This window comes from Mesocricetus auratus, unplaced genomic scaffold (assembly GCF_017639785.1).
Source record: "Mesocricetus auratus isolate SY011 unplaced genomic scaffold, BCM_Maur_2.0 Super-Scaffold_6731, whole genome shotgun sequence".
NCBI classification, from domain to species: Eukaryota; Metazoa; Chordata; class Mammalia; order Rodentia; family Cricetidae; genus Mesocricetus; species Mesocricetus auratus.
Window position 1 is genome coordinate 7320833 of NW_024429185.1, and position 12372 is coordinate 7333204.

The 12372-nt window shown below is 41.3% G+C and overlaps 1 protein-coding gene across 2 annotated transcripts; it reads left to right on the plus strand.

The window, feature by feature from the left end:
* Nucleotides 1-1324: 1324 nt before the first annotated feature.
* Nucleotides 1325-9173, plus strand: Npy5r (neuropeptide Y receptor Y5). Of its 2 annotated transcripts, none has more exons than XM_005075191.3 (2): nucleotides 1325-1438; nucleotides 7185-9173. In XM_005075191.3, exon 2 carries the CDS (start codon nucleotides 7194-7196, stop codon nucleotides 8592-8594), a length of 1401 nt encoding a protein of 466 aa, XP_005075248.1. In that variant the 5' UTR covers nucleotides 1325-1438; nucleotides 7185-7193; the 3' UTR covers nucleotides 8595-9173. The 2 variants fall into 2 exon arrangements, with proteins under 2 accessions (XP_005075248.1, XP_040598153.1); XM_040742219.1 differs by having other exon boundaries at nucleotides 1348-1438; nucleotides 7182-9173.
* The last annotated feature ends 3199 nt before the right edge of the window (nucleotides 9174-12372 follow it).

Genomic DNA, 12372 nt, shown 5'->3' on the forward strand with positions numbered 1-12372 from the left:
CTGGCATTGAGAAAACCTAGGGCCAAGTCCTTGTTTGCTAAGCCCTTGCTTCCCAAAAGGCATTCTCCCTCCTCCCTTCCCTCACAGCAGGATCTCAGGATCCCGCTCAGGTACCAGTTGTGGGCAGCTACTGGAACAAATATGGTGTTTCCCAAATGCAGCTCAGAAGAGTGAGATCATATTGTTCTGAAGCGTTTTGAAGTTCTTGGCTCACTTGGGCTTATGAAATGGCATGCTCCTCAGTTCCCTTGAGGACTGAACGTTAGATGGGCAGGAACAGGCATACATGCCATTGTCCCTGAGGAGCAGCTAGCAATTGCTGCCCCAGGGGTTAGATTAACATGTTGCATTATTCCCAAGGGATGAAAGTCATCTTCAGTTGACACAACGTCTTCAGTCTTGCAGTCAGCCTGCAGCAGGCAATGTCATATATTGTCATCGTGATAGTTGTTTATGGCAGGCTATATCCTGAGGCATGCAGCTCCTTACCACTGCCACCGCCACCACCAGGCCACCACTGCCACCACAGAGGAAGAAGCTCCAAGTATTTGCCAACTAATAATTAGCCAAATACTAACACAATCTTGCTAAAAGGACAGAGATCTGACAAGATTAAAAATGAAAATCAAGCTGGTTTGACAGGACAGACAAGGTTTTATTTGTCTGTTCTATCTATTTTTATGTTGTCTTTATTTTTTTAAGGACAGCAACAACCGTCTCACACACACACACACACACACACACACACACACACACACACACACACTTTTTGTTATGGAAAACTCTGGAGGAGGGTTGAGTCCAGGTTACCCTCACTCCCCAGCTCCTCCAGCTATGTGTTCCTTGCTCACACCCACACTCCTTACCCCTTAGAGGGGAAGTTGGTCCCATTGTCTGCTTTGCATGGTGCATCGCAGAATGCTTCCTAGACTTTTTCATGTCAAAGAGGCAAGAAAGAAATTTGCGTCCCCCACTCCCCCCTCCAAAGGAAAACTGGCCTTGAAGGTTTTTCTTACAAAAGCTCTCAGAAAAAAAAAGCCCACTCCCACACAGCTCATTATGGAGCTGAGGACAGGACTGGCAAACATCTGTGGGACCCCTAAGTTAACTCCTGGAACCAGAACACAGGATGGCGGGACACAGCCTGAAGCCCAAGAACTGTTGTCTGGGGCCTCCAAACAAAAGACACGGACTGGGAGGTCTCCAAACCGGGCTATGGGGCTCGGAGCAGGCCATCTTGAACCAGGTCTCTGGGGTCTCGGGGACTGTCACGTGTTCCCGAGGCGCTTCTAAAACCCTGTCGGCTCCGGGGCCCCTCCTCCCCGCCGCCGCCTCCAGGTCCCGCTCCTGCCGCCGCAGCCACCGCTGCGAGCAGAAGCACAGCGCTTATTCGCGTACCCAGGAGTCCAGGCACCCGCGGCGGCCGGGGCATCCCGAGGTACCCACTCCAGGCCTCTCCTGACCCTACCCGAAGCCCGAGCCCCTATCCTGGGTCCCGGAGCATCTTGCGGTTTCCAAGAGGGTGGGGTGCGGACCGGGAGGCAGCGTGGTTGGGAAAGGGGATGGAGGTGGAGAAACCGCAGTTGTCAGGCGGGAAGGGAGAGCGAATCTTTCCTTGCTTGGCAGGTCCCTCCTGTGCCAAACTCGCGGTGGAGCAGGCTCCTGTCTGACCCTATACGATCCTCCTGAGGGGTCCCGAGGATGGGAGGATGGGTTGGACGAAGTGCAGTCGGCTTGGGGGGAGCACGGGGTGCAGCCTGGTGGGCTTCTGAGGTGGAGGAACCACAGCCCACAGGGTGCCCAGGCAGGTTGTCAGTCCTAGACGAGCTCTGTCGGTGCCCAGGACACAGTCTACCATTTCCTTGGGCTACCCAGCTGTCTCCTGGTCCCACAGCTGGCCACACACCGGGGGACAGCTATGCACTTAGGTTTGCAAGGTGGTCTGTAAGTCAGCTGCTAGCAGGAAAGAGCTATCCACACACCTGAGTTCCAGAGAAGGGAATTCTTACTCGTATGTTTATATTCCTGCAGTTTAGCAATTCGAAGAACATCTTGTTAGATGGAAGTAAAAAAAAAAAAAACAACTAAATAATCTGTGATAACAGCTCAAGATTGAATGCATTTCAAATTTCTAGATGGCTCAAGGAAAGAGAGACTGTGTTGTTAAGAGTCTAAGCATGGGCAGAAGGGTCGTGGGTACCTGCATGTTTATTAGCTGAACAGGACTGCGTTTTTTTGTCCAGGGCCAATTTTTGCAGGATTTTGTCTTGCAGAATAACACACCACGAGAATACGTGGGGACATGGAATCGTGCCATCTCTGCAAGACCACAGCAAGCAGGCAGTTGATAGTTTATTACTAGACAAGAATTACATGTATTTATTATTCCTACATGGTTGATTTCTTCTGCAGAAAGAATGATACACATTTTTATTAAGCAGGGAGTTATCCTAACAGAGAAACCTTACTTACCTGTGTAGAGCAGTCTCTCTATAGCCTTCTTGTCACTGTAGTTCCTCCTCTTTGCTGCTTTAAGAACTTTCTCAAAACCCTTGAGGTTGATTCTGACTTCACTCGTGTCACACACAGAGCACTTTATAAGAAAACTGCAATAAGCGCTCACAGATAATACTCTTGTAAAGTTGCCACAGCTTAATGAACACCCCCCACCCGCCCACCTACTCATTGTGTTACTCAGGGAACTGAACTTGAGTATTTCAGGTGGTGAAATGGGTAGAAAGGAAGAACCCATGTGGTGTGAAACACTCTTCTTCCTACAATATTATGCCTTTATGTAATTGTTGAAGTGCCCTTCCGGCATTATCTAAGATGAATCAAGAATCTTTTATGACGTTGCTTTTATCATCTATGAAGTACTTGTATTTGCATGCAACTGTATATAGAGAGCTGGTTATTGCAAAGAGGAATGTTTCATAGACTGAGATTTCTGAGACTCGTTTGTTGTTTTTCACGAAAACGGGAGAAAGTGTATGGGTAAGTGCAAGCAAGGAGATCTTTTGATTTGTTATTTACCTACTTATTTTGATTTCAAAGTAGTTCCTCTACTTCACAGTTTCAGCTGGAAAATGGATGACTTATACCCAATGCCTAATGGTTAAACTGTCCTCTAACTATAAGGAAGCAGTTTTAAAGAAACCAATTAATGTGTCCTCCCACACACATTGCAGTATCTATAATTTAGTTGTGAGAAGTCATTCAAGGGAGCTAAGATTTGCAGGAGGTACCTTCTGTTCGGAGTACCTTACCTGCCATGTGTGTGGATGTGCTTGTGTGATGTATAGATGCTGTGGCCATCTTCAGACTCAGAACAGCGTACGGGGCATATTAGGTTTCAGTAAAGACTAGCTTAACTTAAGGAGCAACATCTTACTCAGATATTTGTCTAAAAGTAACTTTGGTAGCTACTTAAAATAGAGAAATAATTTAGGAAAGAAATGCTATCGTCCATTTTTCTCCAGTGTCCAGTGAAGCCTTCAGATGGTATTTCTTTGATCTGCCAAGCTTTTTGCTGTCTAATAAATTCATAGTAATTTTCACATAGTTTAAAACAGACATGCTTTTAGTAAAAACTGTGCAGTCTGGTACACATTTTCACCTAATTAAAGAGAACTGTAACATTTTGGCAGTTTTATTTTCCTGTTGGTCATGCGTTTTTATCAATGATGATACTGCATTTAGGTAGTTGAAGTGCTAAACAATCATTGTTGTCTACGTATATATCTCATTTCAGGCTATTTAAAACCCCTGATTTCAGTGAATGTATATATCCATACACACATAGATATACAAACACATAGTCATACTGTATCCCGAAAATCCTCAGCGCCATTCATTTCTCTTATTTTAAATCTGGAACAGTAAGCTATCTTTATAAAATGATTAATAGCAAATATTTACTTAGCATCCAGAGTACCTGATATGCTTTATTATGCTTCTCGATATTGGTAAAATAATGAATACCTTCCCTATCTTTAATCTAATCGAACATCAAAAAATGGGACCTCATCCGTTGGATATAATATGAATTTAGACTTCAAATTACATATGTGTACAGGCACATTTATGTGTTTGTGCTGGAGCCTGAACCTTGTGCCTCACACATGCTAGACAAGCAAGCACTCTGCAGATTGACTATAGCCTCAACCCTTCAAAACCATATTTTTTATTGCAGAGAAAAACCTGCTGCATTTCTTTCTTCTCTAAAAAAATTGACAGCAATTTTATTCTGAATGTCATATAGCAAGAAAGCACAAAGCCATTGTGGATGGCTCTGTCCCATTTGTCCCTTATCCTTGCTTTAGTCATAGAAGAAAAATCCAATTAGTGACTACTGACCTACCACAAGTTTAAGGAAAAAGGGTTGATTCAAAAAAGTGAGTCAAAAGTACAAGCAGGCAGAGAAGTATTGTTACAAACAGCCCGTGCATATCCCAAGTATAAATAGGATCATGAACAGGCCACAAAGGAGCGAGAGGTCACCAGAACTCAGGAAATGGGACTGAAGCACCAGTCAAGGCCACTTTTATTAGAAGCACACTGACTTCCCCACAGCAGTTGCTGGAAGGCCATTATCTAGTCATATGGTGAGTGGGATGATTCAGGAGACCATGTGAGTCACTGTTGTTCCATCTCTCCTCTTTCCCTTGAGTCAGAACCAATGGAAATTAGTGGTTAGGGTCTAAGAACAAATGAACATGGGCTGGAGCTTTCGGTGTAATTTATCTTTGGATGGGTGTGGTTAGTTTCAGAAAGTTATTCCAGCATCATGGAGTCAGTGGTAGACATTCATAGGAACATTCAACTTTTCTTATGCAATAATAGCTATGTGAATATTTCTGACAATGAAAAGAAGTTCAGTCTTGCTTTAAGATGATTATCTGTGAATCAAAGCATCCATCGTACAGAAATGTATTGAATCAGGACCTGTAGGTTCATCATAAATTGAAGAGAATGATGCTTACTTCTATTTTAGTAATTTTCAGTCATGGCTGATGAAATAAACAGGTAAATATATGTTGGTATATAATAAAATCTTTCTTAGCTGTATGTATAAGTGTATACCAGCTATCTATCCATCTGTCTATCTGTCTATCTATATCTACAGATCACCTGTTATCTATCAATCATCTATGAAAGTATCATCTGTCTATCACCTGTCTATCATCTATCTGTTTTATCTATCATCTATCAACGTATCATCTCTTTGTCTATCTATCTATCTATTTATCTATCTGTCTATCTAATTCTATAGCAATATATATTTGCCAGAGTTAAATTAACAATTGCTGCCTTGAGTTTTCACTAGGTGGTGGTTGTTTGAAAACAAGGTTTTCATGACAACTGGGCATGTTATCATGTCTATACTCCCAGTACGTCAGAAGCTGAAGCAGGATAATGGATGATGAAGGCCAGCCTGGGTAACATAGTGAAAGCCTGTATCAAAAGAGTTCTCATCATTTTTAAAAAGACACCTTTTTTCCCTTTGCTGATACATTAGAGGCTACTTATCACTACACGAACCACTAACGAAATCTCTAATCTATGGAGAGGAAGGGGTGGTACGTAATACAGTATGATTGCCACTCTTGCATTTGACACAAAGATCTTATGAGGTCTCTTTAATTTCACTTCTACATTTAAAATTAAAATGCAGTTCTTTCTGGAGACGATATGAGCTACGGGATCTTTCTTGAACTGGCATTTACAAGTAGTTTTTAGATTAAAAAAAAACAACAACAGGCAATCTGTTTCCCATTAGCACTGCTAGTCAGCCCACAGTTCAAATTCATAAGACTGAGAACTAACCCCGAGTTATTCTGTCAGCTTCTCAAGCCTTTAATGAATGATACTGTATAGACCCAGGTTCTGAGATGATGCTGTATATGTGGGGAGCTTAAATTTAAACACTGCATGAAGTAGGTCACATTTGATCACTAGATTTTTTTGTCTGAAGTTTTTGATCCACTTATAAATATTTGACACCCAGTGATAAACCTACTGTGCCATGTGTTGCAGTGGGAACCACAAAGAGTAAGGGGCTGCTTGTACTTTGCATTGCTTAGAAGTAAATGCAGTAAACTGGAGGCATTATGATGGCTATGTGAAGCCGACTGCAACACCAGTGTCAGATAGCTGTAATCTCACTGTCATGGGAGTTCTAAAGAGATCACATCCAATGTAGCAGTAAGGGAACATTTTTATCAGTATAATGATTAGTGATAACAACAAATTTAATTATAACATTTTCACACATGTACATAATGCATTTTGATCATGTTACCCCAATACCTTCTCTCTCCTCTTCCATTTTCTCAACTTATCTCCATTGCAGTTTCCTGTGATGTGTGTGTGTGTGTGTGTGTGTGTGTGTGTGTGTGTGTGTGTCCCAGTGAATTCTTTCTCAAAGACATGAAAGATTCATTTACAGGGGAAGGGGCACCTTGCCAATGGCTAAACGTCTCCCATCAATCATTAACTGCCTATAAATCCTGAGGAAAGGTTGGGATCACACAAGACCCTCTTCCTTCTTCAGCAGGGTGTGGAGAGGCCCATTCTTGTACAGAATTGTACAGGTAATCATAGCTGCCAAAAGTTCAAGAGAGTCACAGCCATGCCATGCTCTGACAGCACTCCACACAACTCCCCCAGTCACACAGGCTGCTAGGTTCTTTCTGTCCCTTCTTCTACCATATTTCCTGAGGCTTAACAGAGAGTAACACAGATGCAGGATAGTGACTTTTAGGTTTGATCTTGACAAGAAAGAAAAGAATTTTCAAAGGCAATATCATAGGCTAATACACTTCTGGCATCTTCACTAGAGAATAATAGCATTAGGCTACCAAAATTACATATCTTGGGGTTTTTCTCTGCCTTTTCCTTTTCCATTTTTCTTATGTTATTTCTGAAATAAATTTGAAAAACAAAATCTGACTTGAGCAGAAGTTAACAGTGTGTGAAACCAGTGATAGACTTAAGTTTTCTGTCATTATTATTGCTGAATTTGTAGCAAATTTAGAACCAAATAAAGGGTATTTTATGACCTTAGAGGCTTGTGAGGGGATGGGGACAAGCTACCAATTTAGTTTCGTTCTGAGTACGTTGAAGTTTTAGCAGTATGTAATTTTACTTCAAGCCATTAATGGATGTGGTCTTATTCCAAGCAGGACTTCAGTATGGATTTTGAACTTGAAGAGCATTTTAACAAGACGATTGTCACAGAGAACAATACTACTGCCACTGGGAATGCTGCCTTCCCTGTCTGGCTTGACTACAGAAGTACAGAGAACAACACTACTGCTGCTCGGAATGCTGCCTTTCCTGTCTGGGATGACTACAGGGGTAGTGTGGATGATTTACAATACTTTCTGATTGGGCTCTATACATTTGTCAGTCTTCTTGGCTTTATGGGAAATCTACTCATTTTAATGGCTGTTATGAAAAAGCGCAATCAGAAGACTACAGTGAACTTTCTTATAGGTAACCTGGCCTTCTCCGATATCTTAGTAGTGCTGTTTTGCTCACCTTTCACACTGACCTCGGTCTTGTTGGATCAGTGGATGTTCGGCAAAGCCATGTGCCACATTATGCCTTTCCTCCAGTGTGTGTCAGTTCTGGTTTCCACTTTGATTTTAATATCAATTGCCATTGTCAGGTACCATATGATAAAGCACCCTATATCTAACAATTTAACAGCAAACCATGGCTACTTCCTGATAGCTACGGTCTGGACCCTGGGCTTTGCTATCTGTTCTCCCCTCCCAGTGTTCCACAGTCTTGTGGAACTTAAGGAAACCTTTGGCTCAGCGCTGTTGAGCAGCAAGTATTTGTGTGTTGAGTCATGGCCTTCCGATTCATACAGAATTGCTTTCACAATCTCTTTATTGTTAGTTCAGTATATTCTGCCTTTAGTTTGTTTAACGGTAAGCCACACGAGTGTCTGCAGGAGTATAAGCTGCGGGTTGTCCCACAAAGAAAACAGACTGGAAGAAAATGAGATGATCAACTTAACTCTTCATCCATCCAAAAAGAGCGGGAACCAGGCAAAACCCCCCAGCAGGCAAAAGTGGACTTACTCATTCATCAGAAAACACAGAAGAAGATACAGCAAGAAGACGGCATGTGTTTTACCTGCTCCAGCAGGACCTTCCAAGGAGAACCATCCAACAGTTCCAGAAAACCTGGGCTCAGTCAGAGGTCAGCTCTCTTCATCCAGTAAGGTCATCCCAGGGGTCCCAACCTGCTTCGAGGTGAAACCTGAAGAAAACTCAGATGCCCATGAGCTGAGAGTCAAGCGCTCCATCACTAGAATCAAAAAGCGATCTCGAAGTGTCTTCTACAGACTGACTATACTCATACTAGTGTTTGCTGTTAGCTGGATGCCACTCCACCTTTTCCACGTGGTGACTGATTTCAACGATAACCTTATCTCCAATAGACATTTCAAGCTGGTGTACTGCATTTGTCACCTGTTAGGCATGATGTCCTGTTGTCTTAATCCAATCCTATATGGATTTCTTAATAATGGAATCAAAGCAGACTTGAGAGCCCTTATACACTGCCTACACATGTCATGATTCTCATTGTTTACCAAGGGAAGGAGAAAAGCTGAGACTCTCTAGAGTGCATCTGTGCTGATGATATGTGTGTACATTTAGTTTATATGAGAGTGTTCTGGGTCTTAATGCCAGTTCATAATGTACGTATGATACTTTTAATGTTATAATATGGTTAATTCAGTTCAGGGTCAATGTCAATCTAATTTGTAATGTCATGTTTTAGAGTAGCTATATTACCTTCCATTTCATGTCATCAGTGATAAGTGGGTAGTACTTTTCATTTGATGTCACACTTAAAATTAACTAAATGGATATTTTGTACAAAAATGGAAGAAGCAAAAAGGTTCTTACAAGAAAGAATATTTAACTATAAATTTAAGAAATTTCTATTATCTAGATATCTTCATTTCTATTTCACAGGCTTCTTAATAATTTTTTGTAAAAGTACAAAAATATTTAATATGCTTCCAAAGTCTGAACTCTATTATAGATGTATGTGGTGATATTTTGTTTGTGATCTAATAAATAAAGCTTGCCTGAAGATCAGAGTGCAGAGCTAACCACACTAGATAGCCATAGATGCCAGGCATTGGTGACACGCACCTTTAATCCCAGCACTTGGGAGGAAGAGGCAGGCAGATCTCTGTGAGTTCAAGGCTACCCTGGGCTACATTAGATTGATCCAGTCTAATACAGAAACAGAGAAACAGAACCAGGCAGTGGTGGCTCACACCTTTAATCCCAGTACCTGGGAGTCACACACCTTTGATCCCAGCACTAGGGAGGAGGAGACAGGAGTGATATGGCTGGGCAGAGAGAGGAATATAAAAGGGGAGGAGACAGGAGCTCACTCCATTCAGTCTGAGGATTCCTAGAGACAGGATTACCCTTTGGTCTGAAGATTCAGTAGAGGTAAGAGATTTCTCTTGTGGCTGGCTCTTTTACTCCTCTGATCTTTCAGTGTATACCCCGATATCTGAGTCTGGGTTTTTATTATTAAGATCTATTAGAATTTGTGCATACAGATGTATGCTTAAATCATGATTATAAGTTTACAGAAGAATGACTGTCTCCTATTATTGAAGATTGGTAAAATTGTCATTTTACCCTGGCTGTCCTACTATTAATAATTAACTTATCAAATACAATAGGTTTTAAATCTTAGTTATATATCACATTAAACACTGTCAAGTAAAGGTGGTTTCTGTATACAGCTTTTATGTTCTAAAATGTGAATTCTAAATGTTGTCTGTATTTACAATTATTAAATAACTTATAAGACTATTTTAGGAGTCCACAGATGGTGTGACTAGTTAGTTGCTTGTTAATATAAAGTGAAGGTAAATAACAGATTTCAGTTATTTTCTATGTCCTGTGCGTGTTAGGCCTCATGTTGTCTTGCTAAAGCGAAGGCAAACTTCTCATCTATTTGAGACTTTTCTTCATTTGAGTCCATTTGCTGTTACTGTTGTCTGTTTTGCAGAACTGGAGATGGAACTGCATGCTAGCGAATACTCTGTTTCTGTCTCTAGACCCTAGCCAGGGCTAAGCCCCCCAAAAATAATGGGTTATTTGCACATATAAGCCAGATGCGTGAACAGTATTGATATCTTCAGTACTTGTAATTGATTTAAGCGACCCCCTGCATTGACCACAAGGGGAGACAATAAAACAAACAACCCACCTCTAAAAAGACTCTTTAGGTTTGCAAGTCACAGATAATTCCTGCGTTTACTAACTTAAAAGCCCCACATATTTAGAAGGGGTCTCTGCCTGTACTGTTCTTCATTCCTCAAAGAGGTCCATGCATAGAAGAACGTCTATGCTATGCTGTGGTGTGGAAACGGGTGCTGGGCACCAAGGTGGTCTCTGATGGCTCCTGTTGAGCTGTAGCTGAGTTTTCTGTGTCACACCAACCTTTTTTTTTTCTTACCATGTAATGTGTGGTCCCTTGGTGAAGTCAGAGCCCTCTAGTCAGCCCCAGAATTCACCTCTGCTGCCATGACTTCCTCAGGCCTTATGTCTGCCGTAAAAGCACCCTTCAGTATCTAACTCATGTCTGCAAATGAGCATTCTGCCTTCTTCTCCCTTTGTACACTTTCAAAGAAGACCACAGTTGCATGCCCCATTCCCTTTTAGTTTCCTGTAACCCATCTGGAGTTACATAAAACTCTTTCCCCATGTGTTTGCCTCGCTACTGAAAAGGGGGAGAAACCTAAGTAAGTTTGACTTTCCTCCCCTTCCTCATTTTTAATACTGAGTGCTTCTGCTTATTTTTTTTCCTGGTAAAGTGTCTCTCACTATACCTCCCTACTTCTCTGTGTTGTGTGTGGATTACACTAAAGCTATGTTTAGAGTCACCAGGCATGTCTTTGGAAGTCAGAGTTTTTGCTGGGAAAACCATCCTGTAGTATTTGGATCAAACTAAAGTCTCACGGTGGACAAAGAAGAGTCTTAGCAAGAGAATGAACTCTTATTTAAAGCACTCTCACTTAGTGAAAAATAATATCAATAAAGGACATAGAGAAATTCATGGGACATGATATATTCCATTCCCTTAGAGAGCCTATCAGCAGAAAATGTACAGCAAAAGCTAAGCTTCTCAAAATTTATAGTGGATGATTGATGAATTTAGTTAGACTAAATAAACTAATTTGAGGCTGGTAAACTATTGAACTCAAAGGAAACAATTTATTGTCCCTAGCTAGGACTATATGTTCTTACTAATTGGAAATTAAGAAGTTCCAATGGGTTGTTGGCCAGAAGCCACTGAAGCTGGGACTCATGGTCTTAGAAAGTCATCATGAGTGATGATTTCTTCTGTGAAGCCCTGCTTAGTGAGTTCAACAATCTTTATTCAGTGATTTCTTCATTGCTCAAGGGCTGATTACATTACTAAGTTTCAAGTCTCTCCTGGGATCGGACATCATTACTGGTTCAATAGCATCCTCCTAAAACCATGACTGGGGGAAGCAGATGGAGATGAAATTATAAACAGTCAACCTCATTACTTTTTAACAATTATTTAAAAATATTTAACCAGGAAGCAGGTTCAATTGAGTTTTTGTGGTTATTTAGATTACCCTTGCTGTCTGTTACCCTTTACAGTGGGTGACAAAATGCTACAGGGTAAAAGTTGAAGAGAGTACAAAGAGCAACTGAAATGACCAAGCATGAAGACCTCCACGTTAAGATTATTCTAGTATTTATAAGACAACTGAATACCTGCAGATGTAGCTTCGACGTGTCCTCTTTAACTCACTGGGAAGCTTCATGGCCACTGTATTAAGCTGTAACACATTAAGAGATAATAGGTGATGGAGACTCTCCCTTATTGCTGACATTGGGTTAGTTACTCTGAGTGAGTTATAACACAAGGGAGTTTGGCTTCCTTGGTTCAGATCTTACTTTCATGTGATCCCTTGCCCCATGGCACCTTCTATCATGTGGAGCAGCAGCAAGAGCACTTTTGCAGGGCAACAGCACTTTGACATTATTGTACTTCTAACCTGCACAGCTGTGAACAGTGCATTTCTTTGTAATTATCCATGTTTGGAATTATCTTTGATAGTGACAGAAGCCAGACGAAAACATAGAGTGCTCACAGGCCTCTCCTGAGCTCTTGCGATGTGCAGCTGTGGAATCAAGTAGTTATGTAATCAGCTCTTGAACAACGGAGTTATGACTGAGAAAAGACTGTTTAACTCATAAAGTAGGGCTCCACAAAGTGCTTATCACTCATAATACTTTTCTAAAATCATTAATCAAAATCTTAGCATCTTCTTTTCAAGAAAAA

Excerpts from the sequence above, each read along its gene's own strand:
- Npy5r (XM_005075191.3), top strand. The coding sequence starts at position 7,194 with ATGGATTTTGAACTTGAAGAGCATTTTAACAAGACGATTGTCACAGAG.